Raw genomic sequence first — 21,007 nt, forward strand, 5'->3', positions numbered from 1 at the left:
CCCTTCCCTCTCGGCTCTCGCCGTGTCGCGTCTCCCCCGACGAGACAGACGCGACGAGAATTGGAAATCCGCAGCGCCAGAGCCTCCAATCTCCTCCGCCGCCACTCCGCCGCAGTCCGCCATAGCCCCCATCTCCAGATTCCTTCCTTCTCCTGTCCCAATCGCGAGGATTTGGACGATTTTGCAGCCGCCCATCCGCTCCCGTGCAAAACCCTCGCCCCCCAATGCTCCAGCGACTCGCCTGAGGACGCCAGATGGGGAGGAAGAAGGCGCGGCCGTCGCGGGCGGGGGGCCCCGCCGCCGCCGCCGCCGCGGAGCCCGACTCGCCGAGCGCCCCCTCCAAATCGAAGCGCGCCGCCAAGGGCGAGGCGAGGAGGGACGTCCTGGTGGAGGCGGACGGCGGCGCGCGCGGCCGCTCCGCCGACGACTGCCGCGACATCGCCGAGCTGGTCATCCGCGGCGCGCGGCTCGACGGGGAGGGGCAGGACGGGGTCGACCTCGCGGCGCTGGAGGAGGCGTACTCGACGCTGGGGAGCGGCAGGCGCTCGCTGCGCCTGCGGGTGCGGGACGCGCCCGAGGACGGGTTCAGGCTCGGCCACTGGCCCGTGGTGCCGGCGGACTGCGTGCTCCTGGAGTACCACTCGGACAAGTTTGTTGCAGGCAGTGTGTTTATCTCAGGCCGGCTCGACGGCCCCGATGAAGGCGTATCTGGTCTCGTTCATCTGATCAGCCTGGGGTTAATGACACTGCGGGTTGAGTTGCACAGCTTCCTCCAGATGAATGATGCAGTGCCGTCTGTGGCGCTTCGGGTTAGGGTGGAGGTGACGGACAAGGCTTTCGCGGCGTGTGAATCGCTGTTGGAGGTCGCGAGGCATCCCTGGAGGAAGAGCTTGATGAATGTGATGGCTTGGGTTCGCCCCGAGGTTACGACGTCCGCCACGATATATGGGATGGATGGTCTTGTTCAGCCACTGGACGGTGGCGCTGATTGCGATTTCACGCCGAAGAGTGACTCGCAGTTTGATCTCGCTGCTTTCTACGAAGCCGTTAAGCCTTCGACGTATGTGCCTTGCATCTCGTGCTCTCGTGTGTTGTTGTTAGGGAATCAATCATTGAGGCGATTATTCTGAACTATTTAATTAATGCTTCAATGAATATGCAAAAATTGCGCCGAAATAAATGTGGCATTAATTATATGGTTTTGCGCAATCTAGAATCGTATGTAGCAAATTTATATGTCTTATGATAGTATCATTCTCTTTGTGTCTGTTATTTGATGTTTTTTTTTTCTCCTACTGCTTGTTCATATAGGGATGCAGTGCTGTTGGAAGAGGAGCTTCCTGGTTTACTTCCTCATCTCAGGCCATATCAACTCCGTGCAGCGAATTGGATGGTCCAGCGTGAAAAAGGAAGTGCAGCTGTTTCATCACCCTATGAGGGTTTTGTTCATCCTGCACCCTATTGTGTTCCAGTAGATTTTATTAACAAGAAGTCCAGGATGTTCTACAATCCCTTCAAGTAAGAGCTCAATGCATTTCACCTGTACTTCCCAGATGGTGTTGTGATTTCCTTCGTTGTGGATTAACATCTAAAACATCTTAGACTCGTATGCATATTATTATCTGCTTTGCATATTTGTTATCTTATTACCCAGTTGATCTTTTCCAATAGTGTATTATTTCCTGTGTCTGGATTTGGAATTTATCTGTTCCTATCAACAACCCCGAATAAGTCAGTTTCATGTAATCTGTTACTTTGCAGTGGAAATGTTTCATTGCAACCAGAGCCTTCTCCACCTTATGTCTCTGGGGGTATTTTGGCCGGTATGTTGATACTAAATGTCTGGACATAATTACAGTGCACTAATGTGTTGGCAACTAAGGATATCCATCACTAATTTCCTTTTTTTATGGCTGAATAATTATAGATGAAATGGGCTTGGGGAAAACTGTCGAGCTTTTGGCTTGCATTTTTGCCCATCGAAGCACATTTTCCATGGAGTGTTCTGTCTCTCAAAACAGAAAAGAATTAGATCGGATAAGTAGGCAAAAAAGAGATAGGATTGAGTGCATTTGCGGGGCTGCAAGTGAAAGTTCTGCTTACAAGGGGATATGGGTCCAGTGTGACATTTGTGATGCTTGGCAACATGCTGATTGTGTTGGCTACACACCCAAGGAAGATTTAACCTTTGATGATGATAATATGTTGTCAAACTGTGAGAAAGGCACCGTGAAGTCAAAACGTAGAAGGAGAGCCACATATTCTATAGCAGAGACCGAAGAAAGCTACATTTGTGCAGTGTGCCTGGAACTTGCTGAAGCTGCTCAAACTACTATTTTCAGTCGTGCTACATTGATAGTATGCCCATCGCCAATATTGGCACAGTGGCACTCTGAAATTACCCGGTATGATTTCTCTTGTCCAAATAATAGCTGTGCAGTATTGTCTCAATTCTTGAATGAACCCTGCATTTTTCAAAGTTCGTAGATACCATTACCACTTATCAGAAAACTTGAAGCATGTGTATGACCAATTGTCCATTCTATGAGCTGTTGTTTCTTCCTTATTTTAGATGCACATCTTTTTGATTGGAATGTAGAATGGTGATTTTGCTTTAACCGTGCCACTCCGATAATAATTTCCTCCTTTTCTCTGCTTGTAATCGGAACATTGTAGAAGTTCCGCAACTTTGAGTTGAAATCCTTCTCACGTGTGTATAGGAACCAAGAATGCTCATGAAAAATTTCTTTGTATGTGCAACAGATTTTGTCAGCTCCTTCCAGTGTAGTATAATAAATGCTTATAATCGAAGCTTCAAGTGCCTTGTCCAGTCACAGTTATTTCGATGCTTAGCATTATCTGTTCTGTTCATTTATTATCTGCATACTATGATAGTGCTAACTGTTTAGTTTCTTTTCACTTAGACACACAAGGCCAGGATCTCTGAACATTCGTATTTATGAAGGTGCAAGGAACTTGGACTCAGCTTCTAACCAAAGAAATTATCTGATTGAGATAAGCACTGCTGATGTTGTTTTGACAACTTATGATGTCCTCAAAGAAGATCTGTCACATGATTCTGATAGACATGATGGTGATCGGCGTTTCTTGAGATTTCAGAAGAGGTAATATTTAATTTTCTCAGGAAGTTTGATCGTAAATGAATTCAACTGCTTATGCTAGTTTAAAAGTTGACTATATATGGCATTCTGAGCCCCTCAGTTAATATTTGTCCATAACTCATAAAGGAGTGTTGTCCCTTTAAACCTAGATATTCGTAGCCCCCCTAGTGGGTGGTCAAGGCTGTTAGCTTATTAAATCCGCAGGGTGTTCAACCATTTTTTTCTTCGAAAAAACGCAAAAAGCCTTTGCGTTTCATTTCATCGAAAAGGAGGGGAACACCGTTTTAGCGGTTACAACCCACAGAAGAGGGGGGGGGGGGGGGGGGGCAGTACACAGAGCGAAACAGGAAAGAGTTAGTGTACATCCCAGGTGTTCGGCAAAATGACACGCAGGCCTCGCGCTCCAGCTCTTTCCCATAGACTAGCTTCCTCCCGAATCTTGGCAACAACGCCGTTGATGGAGGGCGCCGCGCCATTGAAAACGCAGTCATTACGTTGCTTCCATATCATCCATGGGATTAGCAGCGTTATTGAGGCCAGCCCTTTGCGCATGGTTTTGGGTGTCGCTTGCCTGGCTTGGCTCCATCAGGAAGTTAGTGTGTTCAACCATTTGTTATTGCACTTTATGTCATACTGTTGCTTTGAATCAGGGGAAGGATGCATATCTGTATCTTTAAGAGTGCTCTTTATTGTGTTCTGCTGAGTTACGATTAAGGGTTTCAGAATTATGAATTTATGATACATATTTGTTGGTCTTGCATGATCTGAATGTGGAAACTTGCTAAACCTGAAAATTTTGGTATTAAGATGTAATTAGTTTGAGATTTTTTTCTGCTCAGAACGATGTTATACTGGTGGTAACTGACATAGAAGTGAACTAGCTAGTGCCATTAGGCCTGCCAATCATTCGGTAGTACTAAATAACTATGGCTTAACTTCTACTGAACACTCATTGCACACCTAGGTACCCTGTCATTCCAACTGTCCTAACAAGGGTCCATTGGTGGCGGCTTTGTTTGGATGAAGCTCAGATGGTAGAGTCCAGCAAAACTTCTGTTACTGAGATGGCAATGAGGCTAAGTGCGCAACACCGCTGGTGTATCACAGGAACTCCAATACAGCGCAGGCTTGATGATCTTTTCGGCCTTCTACGCTTTCTCAGGACAAGCCCATTTGACACATACAGGTGGTGGGTGGACATTATTAGAGACCCATATGAGGTACATTGACTGCCAGCGCCATCTGTGAGCAGTGAGCATTTAATACATCTTTATTAAGCCTGTATGTTTCTCTAACTATTGCCAAAAGAGCATGATGTATTTACCATTCTTAGAAATATTAATCACTCATTGAAAGAACTTGCACAGATGTCAATGATGGTGAAGATGGTGTAGTGAGGCACTAATGGCCTATTAACCTAGGATGATATGAGTTTTACTGTTAGCTCATAAGCTAATTGCTTATCTGTAGGTTCTTATACGAAAACAACATGGATAATGAGCATATATTTAAGAACTGTACAATCTGATTAAAGAACGTCAATCTTAGTGTCATTTGCTGACTCACCTAGCAATATATTAATGATGCTGTGATGGAAAAGCATGTAATGCTGGTTACTGCTCTACAACTTTTGTAACATTCATTTCTTGAGATAGTTAAAATAGTCCATTTCCTCATTTCCTTGCTGAATTGAACTGCAGAAAGGAGATATGATAGCTATGAATTATACACACAAGTTCTTGAAGGAAATCATGTGGCGCTCCTCTAAAATTCATGTCTCGCGGGAATTAAAGTTGCCTCCACAAGAAGAGTGTTTCTCGTGGCTCATTTTCTCTTCAATTGAAGAATATTTCTATCAGAAGCAGCATGCAACTTGCATGGACCATGCACATGAAATTATTAGACGTTTAAGAAATGATGCCAACAGAAGGGAACCAACATCAGGTACTTTGTCCATTATATAAGCTATTTTCTGAATCTAGTTGCTAGATTTATACTGCAGGGACATGATTCAACAATTCCGTTTCTTTTCTGCTGCTTGCTTTATTTTTGTGTTTGGATGGAAATAATTATAAAGCCTGAACATGTATCACAGAAACACAATATACAAGAGAATGATGCAAAGATCTGCATCTTCTCTCTCTCTCATGCCACGCCAATGAGATAATTTCTGGCTGAGATTTCCATATTTTCCATATCTGCACTTGGACAAAGAAACCATGTGTACTCCACACCATAAAGGGTTCTGTTGATGAGCACAAGTTTGCCTTCGCCGTGCTGTTGTGTTATCCAGTTGCTGTAGCAGATATCACGCTATAAAACTGTATTAAAAAAATCTGAAAACTGTTTTAACCTTTTGTCGTTTCTTGTAGATTCAAATGCGTTATCAAATGTGTACCTCTCCAACAATGACACTGCCAAACTTCTAGTTCCACTGCTCAAGCTTCGGCAAGCCTGTTGCCACCCACAAGTGGGGAGTTCTGGTCTCTGCTCTCTGCAACGTACTCCTTTGTCAATGGATGAAATTTTAAAGGTGAATGACTAATGCTTTTACCTCCCCTATTGGCAGGTATTTTTTAAATGTTATTTTGTGCTTAAAGTTGTCGATTATCCTTTTCTACCCAGGTACTTATTGGTAAAGCAAAAGTTGAAGGGGAGGAAGAACTTAGGAAAGTAGTTGTTTCCCTAAACGGTCTTGCTGGAATCTCTATCATCGAACAAAAGAACCAAGAAGCTATCTCTTTGTACAAAGAAGCACTAGATTTTGCTCGTCAAAATATTGATGATTTTCGTGTTGACCCTTTGTTGAATCTTCATATCAACCACAATCTTGCGGAGCTGCTCAGGACTAGTTCTGAATATTTACCAGAATGCCCACTGAAAGTACGAACTTCTGTTCTCTGCTACAAACGAAAAAGAAAAGAAACTAGCCCTGCGCATTCAGAGCTATGTGGCATAAAGCGAAATAAAATATCTGAGAACAGTGGCTCAGATTTGGCAGCTGATGGTGCTGAAACCTCTGAGGACATAAATATTATTGGACAAGCATCCACAAGTGTAGAGTTGGATGCAGAGAACAAATCGGGATGCCACTCATCATTTGAATGTTTTGCTGATGGTTGTTTGAGAAAGACATGCAACACACTGAAAGAAAAATATTTATCAGTTTTTACTACAAAGTTACTAATAGCACAAAAGGATTTCAGAGCGTCGATGGAAGAGGTTGGTCTTGTCACTTTTCTGTTATTTTTGTGGTTGCAACTTGCAACGAGTAATCTTGACCCATGTCTCCTTTTCTTCCTTGGAATATTCTATGTATTGTTGTAACATTCTTCTGTGTTTTCTTTTTGATCTTGCTTAGTGCTCTACTCCATGAAGTTTGACTCTACTCTAGTTCTTACAGTGTTCTAGATTAATTTCATCACTGTTTTCTGATGAGTTCGTGCCTCTAGGTCACCACTCTTAATAAAGAACTACAAAATCAGGGTATGCATTGGTGGCTATACGCTTTGGATTCCATTGACAAGAATAAGGAGTCCGCCGATGAGCTACTTAAGAAGGTTGATAGTTTTTCCACTAAGAGCACCACTGGCTTGGGTACAGCGGGAATATCGTCCAGGTCAGCACAGAACTTTGTTCGGTTTGTTCTCCTTGCAATTTATGGTGGTTTCATTATTTTATTTAGGAACTTATAGTGGTTTAACTATCTAGGAATGAGTATCGCAAAATTCTTATCTTTTTAGTAGTTGATAGATAACTTGGTTGTTTTGTTCTATGCATAGGGTTCAAACTATTGCTGGCTTGAAGTATACCATTCAATCTGGTATTGATTCCCTGCAAGGTTCAAGGCAGCAATTAATGATTAGGCTTTTGGAAATAGATAAAACAATGGATAACCCAAGGGATGAAGACATTGAGGGTCAGAGATATTGTCCGAAGTGCTATGATGGTACTGGTTCTTTGTGCATGCAGTGTGAACTAGATGAGCAGTTTCAGGTAATCTTGTATGCTCGTGCTCTTTAATGTATTTCTGATTAGATGAAATTAATCATGTATTTCATCACTTCTAGGGGTATGAGGCACGGCTCTTTGTTGTTAAGAAATCAAACAATGATTCTGTTATTGCTTCAATAGATGAAGCACAGGATTTGCAAAGACGAAAATACGAGTTGAATCATTTCTTCCGTAACAAAAAAGCTAATGAAGGATCTGAAGTTGGCGGTGACAATAACAATCCAAGATCTGCTCGGGAAAACATACAGGTGACTTTTACTCTTATCTTTATCCAGATGATTGTCGTGTCTTCTATGTGTACATATAATTCTGTACTCCCTCCATTCCATAATTCTTGTCTTCCATTTGTAATGGGTATTGTCAGCTGTGACTTCATTTAATTATGCATTGACAGTTCTTCTAGGATATGTTACACCTTTCCATTTTTGAAGAAGCTAGAATACCCTTTATTTTACCCTGTTAGAGTTCATCCATCTTTGTAATACCGGGTATCCCTTTTTTCCTTCTAGATACTTACGCCCAAACCTGTCTAAGTTGGCTTTTATATCCCTCTACAGATTTTTCCTTGCGCGGCTATTAGTTGTTAGTGCTAGTTTGGTAAAGAAAGAGTATATTTTGTTCCATTTGTGGCAACGTTGTTCGTTTTACCAGTAGCATTTAACATCTTGCATGCCTACATATAAATTACGTAATCAAATGCTCATGCGGTCTGCGTTAGCCTTTCAAAGTCATATTGTATGTTTTTCATTCCTAAGTCCTAACCATCTCACTCTTTTTTATAAGCTGTTTTTTCGTACTAATTTCTTTCAGCTTATCCTTCTCTCTGCAATACTAGATTCTTTCTAATAATGTTTTAGTTTCATGATTCATACTACCTCCATTCCGAAAAAGAAGGCGTATATACATATTTTCTAAAGCCAAAAGGTGTAAAGTTTGACCAAACTTGTAGAATAAAGTATTAACATTTACAAGACCTAACAAACATGATATGAAAGTATATTGCCTGATGTATCTAACGATACTAATTTTGTTTTATAGATGTTGATAATTTTTTCTATAAGCTTAGTCAAACTTTAAGTTGTTTGACTTTCAGAAAAATTTATGCGCCTTCCTATTTGGAATGGAGGTAGTATATCATAAACAGTTAAACACGGCCTTAATACATCACTGGACCACTGTCAGATATGATTTTAGTTTAACTTCTATCTAATTTAAGTTAGCTAGAAATGCCTTTTCTAGTGTCAACTATCTTCAATTAAATCTGGATTTAAAGAAACCAAAAGTGATCAACTATTTACCTGTTATTATTATCCTTTTATTGAACATTATTCATAATGCTTCTTAAAATACATTATTATAGTCTTATTTGCTCCTTCCCTTTACAGGTCTACAGGCATCCTTCCTGGACCGAGACTGCCCTGAAGGCTGTTCGGACCCACTCAAAGAAAGTACTTGGAAATCAATATGCTGAAATTGCAAAGAAACATTTGCTTCTTTTTGAGGTACGCCAGTGTGTATATTGCCGCCTTTTCTTCTCGCATGCTTGAGATTGCCATTTCAATGGGCATTGGTGAATTTTAGCACTGCACATTTTGTACTGTAGCACAAGAAATATCAAATACAAGAAGCAGATGATTGGGAAAATGAGTACCTTTTTCTTGAAAGTGAAAAGTGATATTTTGTCGTGTAATGATTTTTAATAAGAGGAAGAACTCTTTTTTTCGGCCAATACTACTCAGTCTCTTATCAGTGTAAAACGTGTTATATCTAGGTTGATGATCGATTGCATTTGGTAATATCTGAGAAAACATCAAGGTGACATAATGAAACTATGAAAGAGAACTACAAGGGAGACCCCTACACTATAATTAGGAACTAAAATTCGCGTCCGTGGTACTTGTACCCAGGTGGTGCATCCACTCCCCCAACCAAGTGAGCTAGGTTCACTTCCTACATCAAGCGGACATACAGGCCAATCTACTTAATTAGCCATCATTTTGGAAATCCTGGCATATCTCAAACCTTAAAATATTGCTTACCTAATGGTCTGTATATTTAGTTTAAAAATATGAAGGTTGAAAACATATTCTGAGCTAGGATATTCTCTGACCATGATTGTTAATTTAGGCAATGCGCAAGGAGTTTTCTCTTGCAAGGAGTTTGTCAATTTGTCAGAACCAATTACTGCGTGCTCATGATGAGATCAAGATGTCTATCTCGCGGCTGCAGCTCAAAGAGGATGATGATGAGCCGAGTGCTGTCAATATTGTAACCAGAGAAGAGCTCATACCATACAACGTGCAATTCACGAGTGACAAATTCTTAGCTCTTGCATCTTTAGCTCGTATAAGAGGCCAACTTCGGTACCTGAAGGTAAAATAAGCAACACTTGTGCTGTGCTGTTTACTTGATATTCTGTTCTGAAATTCTCTTCCTGAAAGCAGAACTATTTTCCGTCTGGATAACTTCTAATCATTTAGTTTAAATCTACTTGTATGTTCTCATTATTTGTTTCAGCGAGTTCTTTTATAGATGTTGATCACATTTCCATGTACATTTAGGGATTGATGCTGCCCAAGTCAGGCAACACTGCTGATACAGCAGCTTCTTTCCCTGCCACAGGGCAAACTGGTTCTGAGATTCTTGAGCAATGCCCAGTTTGTCAGGAGAAGATTCTTGAGCAAAAAATGGTTTTCCAATGTGGGCACTCCATGTGCTGCAAGTGTGAGTACCCATGTTTTCTCAAGTTTATTTACAAGTGATACTGTATGTAGTTTTGCTTAAATTTACTTCAGTTGAAGAATAGCATTAACTGATGCAGTTAATGCTTGTGGCCCTCTGCTTTTGGCTGTTCTGTTGTAAAGATATAATTTCTCTCCCTGTTTGCTGTACTATAGATTTCGCTTTATCAATCTTTTCATGACATCTTGGCAAACCATTGATTTTATTCATGACATATGTCCTTTTGATGTATAATAAACTCTTCACTGAATATATCTCCTCGATGCTCTCAGGTTGTTTGTACCTGACAGAACGAGCTGCTGGGAGGCACCAAAAATGGATTATGTGCCCTACGTGCCGTCAACGTACTTATCTTGAGAATGTTGCTTTTGTGGTTGAGAAACAGAGTGAAAATGCTGATAAACAAGCCGAGGATTTGGCAGAAAGCGCTATTTCTGTCCAAGGGTCATATGGAACAAAGGTTTCATTTGTTTTCCTTTACTTATGACCATTCTTTCTGTTGCATGTTTCAAATCTGTTCTTTCTGCCAATTTGTCTGCTTGTAATAATTTAACATGGAAGGCGGCAGGTAATGCGCTCTGGTGCAACAAGTAACCTTTTGCGCTAACCTAACTTTCTGTAAAACTGAGTTGCTTGTTGCTTGATTCATGGCCAAGCTACATGGTTTGCTATGCAACTGATGTAAATGTCATTACTCGGCTGCACTTCATTTTTTCTTGCGGAGCAGTTCTTGCGATTTTGAATTACTGGTTCATAGGTCATGTACCTCACTGAGTTCTCCAACAGTTTTGTTTAATTAGGGAAATAATTGATTTAATATTTTTTTCGTTTCTTGAACTAAGATTGAAGCTGTAACAAGAAGGATTTTGAGGATCACTTCAACTGACGGAGCAGCCAAAATACTTGTTTTTTCAAGTTGGAATGATGTTCTTGATGTGTTAGAGCACTCCCTTGCTGCTAACAATATCTCTTATGCTCGGATGAAAGGAGGACGGTGAGATACTTGTTGCCAAGGGCATACATGCTTTAATTGTCTCACTGTGCTTAGCACAATAATGTTATGAAATTTGATTCTCATCATTTTCTTTTTTCATGTTCGCTTCCAGTCCTTGTTAGTTGTTATTTAGCGAAGTCTTTTGTATATGCTGATCTTATGGACATTGCAGTCGCTTAATGGAAGTTCATTTTCCTTCAGAAAATCACAAGTGGCGCTCTGTCAATTTAAAGGTCAGGCATCCAGTATAAAAGGAGAGAAAGTGAAGAATGCAGTTCCCAAAATGCGGCATGTTCAAGTATTGCTAATGCTTATCCAACATGGCGCAAACGGTCTGAATCTACTGGAAGCGCAACATGTGATTCTATTGGAGCCATTACTAAACCCATCAGCTGAGGCACAAGCTATCAGTAGGATCCATAGAGTTGGACAAGACAAGAGCACATTTATCCACCGGTTTGTAGTAAGCACCATGTCCTATGCTCATTTATTTTATGTAAAGTATGCTTGGAAAAATATTCTGAATGCATTATTGATGTCAGGTGAAGAAAACAATAGAAGATAGCATCTACAGAATGAACAGGGGTAGAGCTGTCTGCTCCACGATCAACCGTAAGTCAAAGAACTTCAAAGACGAGCTTGCTTTGACGCTGAAGGATGTCGAGTCACTATTTCCTGTGAAAGCACCTGATCAGCCTCCGGATGAGGAGAGCCAAAATCATGGCGATAGCTTGCGGAGTCTGCCTCCATCTGTTGCTGCGGGGTTGGCTGCTGAAATGAGGGCTACCAATGGAGCGACATGATAACCAGCATCAAGTTAACAGAAATTGTCTTGGTCTGAATGGAAATTTCAGTGCTCTGAAAGCTCAAGGCGTCCAACTTCAGACCACAGAGGACAGCAATAATTTTAGATGAATGGATATGATATGGTCATGAAGTTGCCGCATCACAAGAATCTGTCATGACCGACAGAATGCATGGATCACCGGAGCCAGTGAGGCTGTGAAGGTGTAGGTTTAGGGAGGCGATAAGTTTGTAACATAGGCTCGTTAGTTTGACATTAGGATGAGTAACTTAGCATGTAACATGGCCCATCTCATGTTGCTTCTTTGTTATGGTAATTCTGCCATGACAGCTTACATCTGTTGTACAATGTTTATGAAGGTAGCATGTATAGTTTTTGTTTTATAGAAGTAATAATGCAACATGCACAGTTTTCCTTGCGTGTGGCATATTTTAGCTTCTGCACCTTGGGCACGCCCAACTTGTGACTGCGGCTTGCGTCGAATGTTCGGCTGTGCAAGCCGACAGGGTAAATGGGCAACAGTGTCTTATGTCTTGCTTCCTTGATTTGGTTTGCTGTTGTTCTTCTGAATTTGTCTTCCTATCATTTTTCTTCAGAAGTTGTCATGTTGTCGTCGAGTGCACCTACGTGGAAGAAATAGACATGTCTTCTCCACAGCACAAAAATAACCATATCTGTTGGGGCCCTTGCCCCCTAGTTTAAATTATGTGGTTTCCGTGTTTCCCTCATCCCAGATGAGGTAAAGACCAGTCATCCTAGATGCAAATATGTTTACAAGAAAACTGCCAATGAGTAGCAGTCAGTTGGCTTAGCAGATACTGCCCTCTTGTAGTTTGTTGATGTGCACTGCACACAAGCACACATGTGCAATTTTTAGTCTGGGTGAGAAATTTGTACTTCTCTAATGTACTTGGACGCGTTGTGTAAGGATAGACAATTGAGCCAGACGACTTGTGTCCTGTAAGAGTAGTTGCACGCATTGGTCCTCTCCCTCCCGCTGGCACTGCATGAAAAGTGGAACACTGAAGTGCCAACGTGTCATAAATAAAGACACGATAACTGCATATATATGCATCGTATATTTGAGAAAACTATGTATGCGGTAGCTGCTGCTAAACCCTTTATTACATAGCCTGGCGGTGGGGTGTTTTGTTCTTGTCTGGTTCATAAGACAATAGATTGATTTACACCAATCACCGCCATGTTAGTTCACACAGCCTTAACTAAGATGTTAGTTCCTAAGAAGCATGAGCATGCAAACTTGCGATATGTCAGGTTGTGTTCTTTGTTACTGATGAATGTAGATGATAGTCTATCAGCTTCTCCTACCCTGGGGTATGCCCACTTGTGAACTGTGACTGCCGTTCTGTGGCTGTGAAAGTTGATCAGCACGGCAAAAGTGAAGAAATGGGCGTGTCAAATAAACTACTAGTATATCTGTTGGTATGTTTCCCTTTGAACATCTAAGGGCCTCTTTGTTCAAAGGAATTTCATAGGTTTTGTCGAAAATTCTGTTGCGAATATTGGAAAGCATATGATTTTTTGTTACGATCTACTTTGCATGTAATTGTGAAGGAAAAAATTCATAGTGTCCAGCCTCATAGAAAATTATCTTTGTTTCAATTGTAACTACAATGTGCACTTAATCTTTCGGAAAAAATCCTGTATTTTTCCTGTAGCACAGTCCTGCTATGTTCATCTTTGTTTCGACGATTAATAACATAGATTACTCATTTCTATGTTTTCAGATCCAACATGGTATATTATCTTCCACGATTTTCCGGTCACCTTGTTCTAAAAGTTCTTTGAACCAAATAGACAGTAAACGTGTTTTCGTGAGATGATTGTGTCTGCAAGACCCAGTCGTCCGTCTTGCCATCATGCACGATGCATGTGCTGGGCCAAAGACCAGTCGTCCTGGATGCAAATGTTTCCTAAGAAGATTGTCTCCGAGCAGCTAAATTAGTTGTCTTGGCAGATGCTCCCCACTTGGGACACAACTTGTTGGGGTGCACTGTTAAATTATTAGTTGTTTCCTCAATGTTTCCTAAGAAGATTGTGTCTCAGCAGTTGTTTCCTAAGAAGATTGTGTCTCAGCAGTTAGCTGTTTTGACAGATGCTCTACCTTGGACGAGTTGATGGCGAGCAGGGCACGGTGCACTGCACAAGGGAACAGTTAAAGGTATAGTAGTTTCCTGAATGATAATTTATTCGCTATAGGCTGAAGAATATGGCTAAATATTTTTGCAAGTGAAGAATATGGTTAAATTGTCACTCCCTCTATTCCATGTTAGCTGTGATGATTTGGATATATCTATACATATTTTGTGAATATATATTTGAATCAGCGATAACTAATATGGAACGGATGGAGTAGTTTGCTGAGTGCTTATTATATTAACTCATTAGTTATACCCATTGCGCCCACGGTTAAAGTCATGTGCACGACTTCCGTTACTTGATAGAAAAGTGGCACGCGTTAATTTGCCCTTCTCCTAGCCTCTAGCTTGCACTGTTAGAAACACATTACTGTACTAGTACTCCACAATATATATGCATCAACTAATGGTAGTCAGTAGTAGATTAATCGTAGTGGTAACATCATGACTGTGCAACCCATATTGCAAAGGGATTTGTGCAGGAGACCGAGCCACGACTGACGACCATGTATGAGACATCAGGGCGTCGATGAGCTCACCCCGTCGCGTCACGGCGATGACCGGCGATGACGACTCGACGTCGCCTTGCGCGCGCGCAGGGACACACATCTGGCCGGGGCCCGCCTGCGCGCGCCTAGCCCTCCATGTTCCGCGCCACTTCCTCGCTCTCTATCGCCTCTTACTTTTCCCCCCAACTTCCCACCGCGCACAGCATAGCGCACCAATAAAAACTACTCTAGGGCGAGGACACCCTACCTAACTGCTCTACAGCCGGCCGGGAGTGCAGCTTTGGTAGCTCGCTTGCTTCGCCCTCATACCAGCATGACGTCTTGCGGCGGCGGCGGCGATGATACTGGCGCCCGCCCAACGCCGGCTGTGGTCTACGACGACCTGGTCGAGGTGCGTGAGCACGCCGCGGCGTTGCAGAACATGTTGCAGGGTTCGTCCAGCGTGGCGGCCGCGGACGCAGGGGAGCTGGTGAAGGAGATGATGGGCAGGTTGTCGAGCGCTATGTCGGTGCTGGGCACCAGTGGAGTCGCGGCGTCGTCATCGGGAGCAGGCCAGGGACCCGGCGCGAGGAGGAGGAGGTCGGGCACGACGGCGGCGGCAGACAGGCTGCAAGGCCGGAGAACCTCGAGGAGAAGGTGAAGAAATTCTAAAACCCTTACTTAATCAACCATATCGTGTACAACTAGCTAGCTAAGCTAGTACTAGCTCTTACTATAACATGCACTTCAATATGCATGCGAGTTAACAAATTATCTTGCAAATTGGGCTAGCCTAGTGGGGGGACTTTACGCACCAATGATCAGCGGAAGAAAAGTACCCCTTCTCCTCTTGTGATAAAAAAGACGAAAAGTACATGCATGCATCTAAGATCACTAGGGTCTTTGGGCATGGAAAGATGCATGCATGGGCATATCAAATCACACGTAGTTGTTCCTACTAATTCTGTCTGCTGAATATGTATGGCAGGACGAAGAGCCCTTTCATCAAGATGGTCACGACTACAACACTCAACGATGACAATTCATGGAGGAAGTACGGGCAGAAAAATATACATGCCTCTACTAACCCGAGGTACACATATTAGTTGAACTACTCATATTTGTTTCTTTTCTGTTGTGCTGCCACTTGATTCGCAAAAAAATAAAATTATGAAGTGAGATCTTGCCGCATGCAGTTCCGAGAAAGAAACAACACAATTTCAACATGCCGACTTGTGAAGTTGAATCGTTCATCCAAGCTAGCCAAGACACTTGCCAACTTGTTGATTATACCCTAGCAAGTTGAGCTTCTCAATTTCATTTTCTTTATGAAGTTGAGCTTTTTGATTGATCACTCCTTGATCAAATGCATATAGCACTAGTTGCATAAGTACTGTATGCTCTAGATAGCTAGTAGACTCGTACGTACCTGACATATAGGTAGGAACACGTTGCAGTGAGTACTAATTTGCACACATGTGTATCCAGGAGCTACTATAGGTGCACGCATAAGCCAGATCAAGGATGCATGGCCACGAGGCAGGTCCAGAAGTCGGAGTCCAACCCATCGGAGCTTGAAATCAGCTACTACGGTGAGCACACCTGCAGGGACCCCTCCACGTTTCCATCATTCATCGTACATGGCGCCGCTGCGCCGACGGATGGTGCACAACTCATCAGCTTCGCACCCAACAATGGCGCCGCCGCAAGCACCAGTACGGGCGCCTTATCTCATCGTCTCTTGAAAGAGACGATGGATCATCGGGTGCTCTTCTCCCGCTTCTCCAGCTACAGCTCCTCGCCGACTCAGGAGGGGGGTGCGCCCAGCAGTTCGCCGTCACCGGCTTGCCAAGAAAAGTTCATGCAGTATGCCGGCGGGCAGCTCGCCGACGTTCTGGGGCGGACAACGTCCGCGTTGACCGTTGGATCAGCGCCGACGGAGTACTGGCCGGTTGTGGGGGACGCCGGCGTGGACATGGATGCTGCCGCAGGCATGGTGGACAGCTTCCCTTCCTCGCCAAGCAGCCTGGGGTTCATGTCAGGCTCGCTCGGATCGTTCGGCAATAACCTTGGTGACGACGACCTGTTTGACTTCGATTCCTGACGATGGAAGATGCATCCATGCATGCATGCTTAACACGCTTGCAATTTGCATGCATGGTATAATAGTAGCTCATTTTACTGGGCATGTAAAGATTTGGACATGTATACGTATGTATAGCTAGCCAATAACGGTAGCTAGCTACATAATGTGTATTGTATTGACATGTAACCTCCGTTAGTTTGCATGTGTCAAAAATGGAAATATGTACACATGACCTTAAATTGTGGGTTTGTAAATTAATGCTTATATCTATATGTATATGATCGTGGAAATATGTTCAAAACAAAAGTATTTGGCTATTGTTGATAAAACCTCTGCAAAATTAGTTTCAACTTTTAAGGAACCTTGAGAAAAAAGGAGTTAGGAGTGCAATTCTATTAAGAGAATGGCCTTGCTTATAGGAAAAAATGGACCAAAGAGAAAAAGAAGTTTGGCTAATGCTACTAGGAAACACATGAGTTTTTCACAGAAATTGAGTAAATGTCATAGTATTCACATGTTGGAAATTTTCAAACGGGTCTAACGTCCTGCTATCCATAATTTTTTTGGAGGAATCATTCCTTTGAACCAAAGGGACTATAGGAAATTATCCTATAAAGTGGAATGCTACGGAACTCCTTTGAACCAAAGAGGTCCCCAAGGTTCCCACCCCAAGTTTTGGCCGGATAAAATTTTGAAGTCCAACGCATTGTGCTTCACGGCAGCATATTGAATGTGACGACGTCTGCTTGCTTTCTTGATGCTGAAATTGTGTTCCACCTCTCAAAGGACTACCCTTTCACACGATCGCCACTTAGCACCTAGTAAACCTGATGCAGGGGATCAACGGTTGCTGCTCATAATATGCCCGAGGATCGGTAGAATGCTTTTTAGCAACACATCTCTATGAAATGACAACACTTTTAGCGTCCACCTAATCTACCTCATGCGTTTGGAAGAAGAGAAACCACTACAATTTATCATGATGAGGATAAACCTTCCACGGTGGCATCAATGACCTTCAATAATGGCATTGGTCGGCACTCCACATGTTCTGTACTTTTTTATGAGAAGTTTGCACGTGGATGCTCAGAGTTTCTAGGTTTTGGCCATCAACCAAACTGTCCGTAACTATCACAATATCTCTTCTTAGTTGAAACTTGAAAGGTAGTGCTCCCGCCGATTTTCTAAAAGTACTAAAATTCCATCTTCCACAAGATTTAGAATGGCTTCTTGTGGCTTGTGGGGTTAGCATGTGTATGTTAAACAATTGTTCATGGTTTGCTGGTATATCAACCTGGTTTTTATAACGACCTTTATAGCCTTAATTAAGTTACTCTTATATGGTTGTTTATTAGACGATGGATGTCACTAGCCAGCAGCCCTTGAAACCAACCAAAAAACAGGTGTCTACGTCGATGCTTGGTTGGACCAATGGATATCCACGTTGGCCCACTGACAGCGAAAGTTGGAAAATGTTTTCTTTGCAAACAGAGTTATTGTCACGCCAACTTTCCAAGTCTTTCACTCCAAAGACTTTGACTCCAGCGCATATATAGCAGTGCAAAAACTACTGCAATTGGCCCAACCACTCGACACATGGCTCCAAACATTTTTACTTAGAAATTTAATAAAAGTAAAAGAATTTGTGCACGCGTTAGTTCTGTCTATGGCGATAAGCTCAGCGAAACAAAAGCAAAGAACATGTCTATGTTCCTCGAGAAAACAAAGCGATGGATGAAAACTACTTTTCTGTCTATGGTGTCAAGTTCTCAAGTCAGTCAGTTAACATCTAATTCTTATCAGATAGGACTTTACATGTGTAAAAGCTGAGTGTTCTCATTTGGCGTATATGCTACCAAGTAAGAGTTGAGCTAATAGAAGCTTCGCCGCTGATTAAAGTCTAAAGATGCGGTCCTTTCGGTTCGTGAAGAAGATTCAACTAGATACTGTGAAGTGTGAACCTTCTCTGTCTGCTAGCTAGTAGTGCATTGCTATCCTACTTTTGGTGTATGTGGATCTAGCTTTCTGCTTATGTCCATGGGTTGTCCCTAAAAATAAACTAGAGTATAATCAAAGTACCATCTAAGAATGTCGCAATAATCGCTACATGAACTTTGTAATAAGCTAGAAATCTAGTTAAAGCTGTCATTACACGACAACTATAAACTTCAAAGTCTCATGTAGAAATGTCTTAACCTGCTTTCAGTAAAGTGAATTGAACCAGTACCCGGCAGGGGCGTATCCAGTGGATGTAGATCTTCGGATATGCGTTCGAGACTTCGAGTTGAAGGGAATGAATATGCTTTGGATATGTGAGGCCTGCGTGTTGTGAAGTAAATGAAATCTTAGTGACAGCTACTTTTTAGGTCCATAAATTTGCGTGCGGATCAAAACCACCTGCCACGCAAGTAGAATCTTAGCGATCGATCGTGTGCTGGTAAACAGAATCTTCCTTTTCAGTTCACAGTCGTCCATCGAAGGAGAAAAGAGTAACTCCAAAGATGTGGCTTGCGTGCTTTCTTACTGTGCTCTAATAAATATAATCTTCAGCAGATAGCTATGGGCACTGCTCATGGTAGAAAATTAGGATAAGAAGCAATTCTTTAGATGAGTTTTTTTTTTTTTGAAGCAGAAGACTTGCCCCGAAGACACTGCCTAGTGGTGCGGTGTCATGTTTTGCCTGGTTCTTGGAAAAGGTTCGGCTCTCAGCCTCTCATTAATCACTCGTGTTTGTGATGAGTTATTTGTGTGGTCTGCATATTAATATAGTGATGTGAAATTTATTTGTAAATTGCCTGTGGTATTTAACATGGAGACGGTGTGACAATTTCTTTGAAATATAGACTTTGAAAAGTTACATAGTAAAGACATATATGTGTGGTCTTCTTGCCAGTTGGCATGTAAGACTAGCCACAATCTTATGTGTCATAGCAATTAATGAAGAGAGATGTGAGAGTGGTATTATAGGTAGATACGGTATCATAGCACGTAAAACTAGAAAAGTTGATGGCAAAGACATCATATCCACAAATTGCATTGAGATTCTACAAAGCATTAAATATAATGGGTGTATAAGAGCAAGTACAATAGAGTCTAGTCAGCTGACTATAAGACATTAAATAATATATTTTAGATGAGTTGGAGGAGAGAGAAGAGTAGAGAGAAGGGAGGTGGGCTACTATGCAATAGCCAACTCTTGCACGTGCTTCTAGGCACTTTGTAAAAGTGAAAGGTGGGCCATATGTTAGTAAAGTGTTTCATTCTTATAGCCAACTAGTATACATATTAGCTATAAGATGACTACAAATTATGTATCATCTTGTTATAGCCAACAGTTGGCTATACTATTGGAATTGCTCTAATACTATCTTATGATACTATGCATTAGGTGGTATCATAAACTAGTATCATATGCATGATACTAGTATATGATACTTTCCATTGTGACTAGTCTAAGGGCCACTTCTTTTGGGCTTATGCTTATGCATAAGCCAGCTTATGGCAAATTGTGGGTAGAAACTGTGGTGGTGAGAAGCTTGTAGAATCTGTTTGGAGACTTCTTTTAGGCTTCTAGAAGTTTGGCTTATTTCATACGTTGATTTGTGAAATGTCTGCACTGCCCTTAAATTAGATACTGTATTTTTTGGTGCACGGCGTGGTCAACGAGCTTGATGGCGGCCGCAACCCACGGCCGCGGAGAGGGCCGGGGAGGCTCTGGCGAGGCTGCCGCAGGCGCGGGAGGCTCTGTCGAGGCCACCGCGGGCGAGGTCGGCGCCAGCGGCGAGGGCGGCGGCCTCTAGGTCGACGGCCGGACTGCGGGGTTGGTTCTTCAGATGGGAAGGCGAGCCACGGCTTGGCGACCAGAAGGAAAAGCGGAGCGGGCGGGGGAGGCTCCGTCGAGGACGCCGCGGGTGGGGGAGACGCTGGCGGCGCCGGTGGCGAGGTCGGGGACGGCGCGGGCGGGGACGACGCGGCGGGGAGGCGTGGGCGGCGAGGGCGCTGGCGGCGCCGGTGGCGAGGTCGAGGACTCCGCGGGCGGGGGGAGGCGCCGGCGGCGAGGGCGCTGGCGCCGCCGGTGGCGAGGCCGGGGACGGCGCGGGCAGGAGCCCTATCCAGAGTTCATCCTCGACTCGATGCGGGAGAAAAGGAAAGCAACCTTTTTTCTGGGTGTGGCATTCGCTGTAATTTGCAATGATAAAGAGGGGCACCTGCTTGTACCTGTTCGCGAGCGGAGCCAGAAGCTCGGGAAACACCCTCAACCCAGTTTCTGGAAATGCACTACGCCCCGGCTTCACGGTGGGGAGAAGCAGGCCAGAAATTTTCCCTTCTTTTGGGCTTCAGCTTCTGTGGACCTAGAAGCTGCTCTATAAGCCCAAAAGAAGTGGCCCTAAGAGTGTGTTTGTTTGGGCTGCAGCTGTGGAAAATCAGCTGTGGAGAATCAGCAGTGTAGAATCAGCAGTGGAAAAGCAGCAGTGGAAGTGGAGATTTGGTGTTTGGCAAATAACCTTTTGACGACTATTGTTGCTTGTTCTGCGTAACTGAAATGTCTGGAATGCCCCTGATGCAATCAATTTTGTATATCTGATGCAGTAATTAT

At 43.0% G+C, this 21,007-nt stretch overlaps 2 protein-coding genes across 2 annotated transcripts; both read left to right on the forward strand.

Annotated features, from left to right (window-relative positions):
- LOC127331496 (uncharacterized) lies at window positions 1–12,091 on the forward strand. Its single transcript, XM_051357674.2, has 19 exons — window positions 1–1,060; window positions 1,312–1,518; window positions 1,762–1,823; window positions 1,928–2,405; window positions 2,925–3,125; window positions 4,087–4,342; window positions 4,823–5,066; window positions 5,495–5,655; window positions 5,748–6,344; window positions 6,575–6,741; window positions 6,905–7,118; window positions 7,193–7,384; window positions 8,522–8,638; window positions 9,264–9,509; window positions 9,698–9,860; window positions 10,151–10,338; window positions 10,721–10,872; window positions 11,074–11,335; window positions 11,415–12,091. The coding sequence occupies exons 1-19, from the start codon at window positions 255–257 to the stop codon at window positions 11,673–11,675; spliced, it is 4,974 nt and encodes a 1,657-aa protein (XP_051213634.1). The 5' UTR covers window positions 1–254; the 3' UTR covers window positions 11,676–12,091.
- A 136-nt stretch (window positions 12,092–12,227) lies between these two features.
- On the forward strand, window positions 12,228–16,760 carry LOC127331497 (transcription factor WRKY45-1). Its single transcript, XM_051357675.2, has 3 exons — window positions 12,228–14,981; window positions 15,313–15,417; window positions 15,813–16,760. Exons 1-3 carry the CDS (start codon window positions 14,659–14,661, stop codon window positions 16,426–16,428), a joined length of 1,044 nt encoding a protein of 347 aa, XP_051213635.1. The 5' UTR covers window positions 12,228–14,658; the 3' UTR covers window positions 16,429–16,760.
- Window positions 16,761–21,007: the final 4,247 nt, after the last annotated feature.

The sequence above is a fragment of the Lolium perenne genome, chromosome 2 (genome assembly GCF_019359855.2).
Source record: "Lolium perenne isolate Kyuss_39 chromosome 2, Kyuss_2.0, whole genome shotgun sequence".
NCBI classification, from domain to species: domain Eukaryota; kingdom Viridiplantae; phylum Streptophyta; class Magnoliopsida; order Poales; family Poaceae; genus Lolium; species Lolium perenne.

Excerpts from the sequence above, each read along its gene's own strand:
- LOC127331496 (XM_051357674.2), top strand. The coding sequence starts at position 255 with ATGGGGAGGAAGAAGGCGCGGCCGTCGCGGGCGGGGGGCCCCGCCGCC. Across the intron at positions 5,067-5,494 it reads CAGAAGGGAACCAACATCAG|ATTCAAATGCGTTATCAAAT; the intron begins GTACTTTGTCCA and ends CGTTTCTTGTAG. Across the intron at positions 10,339-10,720 it reads AAGGGTCATATGGAACAAAG|ATTGAAGCTGTAACAAGAAG; the intron begins GTTTCATTTGTT and ends TCTTGAACTAAG.
- LOC127331497 (XM_051357675.2), top strand. The coding sequence starts at position 14,659 with ATGACGTCTTGCGGCGGCGGCGGCGATGATACTGGCGCCCGCCCAACG. Across the intron at positions 14,982-15,312 it reads CGGAGAACCTCGAGGAGAAG|GACGAAGAGCCCTTTCATCA; the intron begins GTGAAGAAATTC and ends TATGTATGGCAG. Across the intron at positions 15,418-15,812 it reads CATGCCTCTACTAACCCGAG|GAGCTACTATAGGTGCACGC; the intron begins GTACACATATTA and ends ATGTGTATCCAG.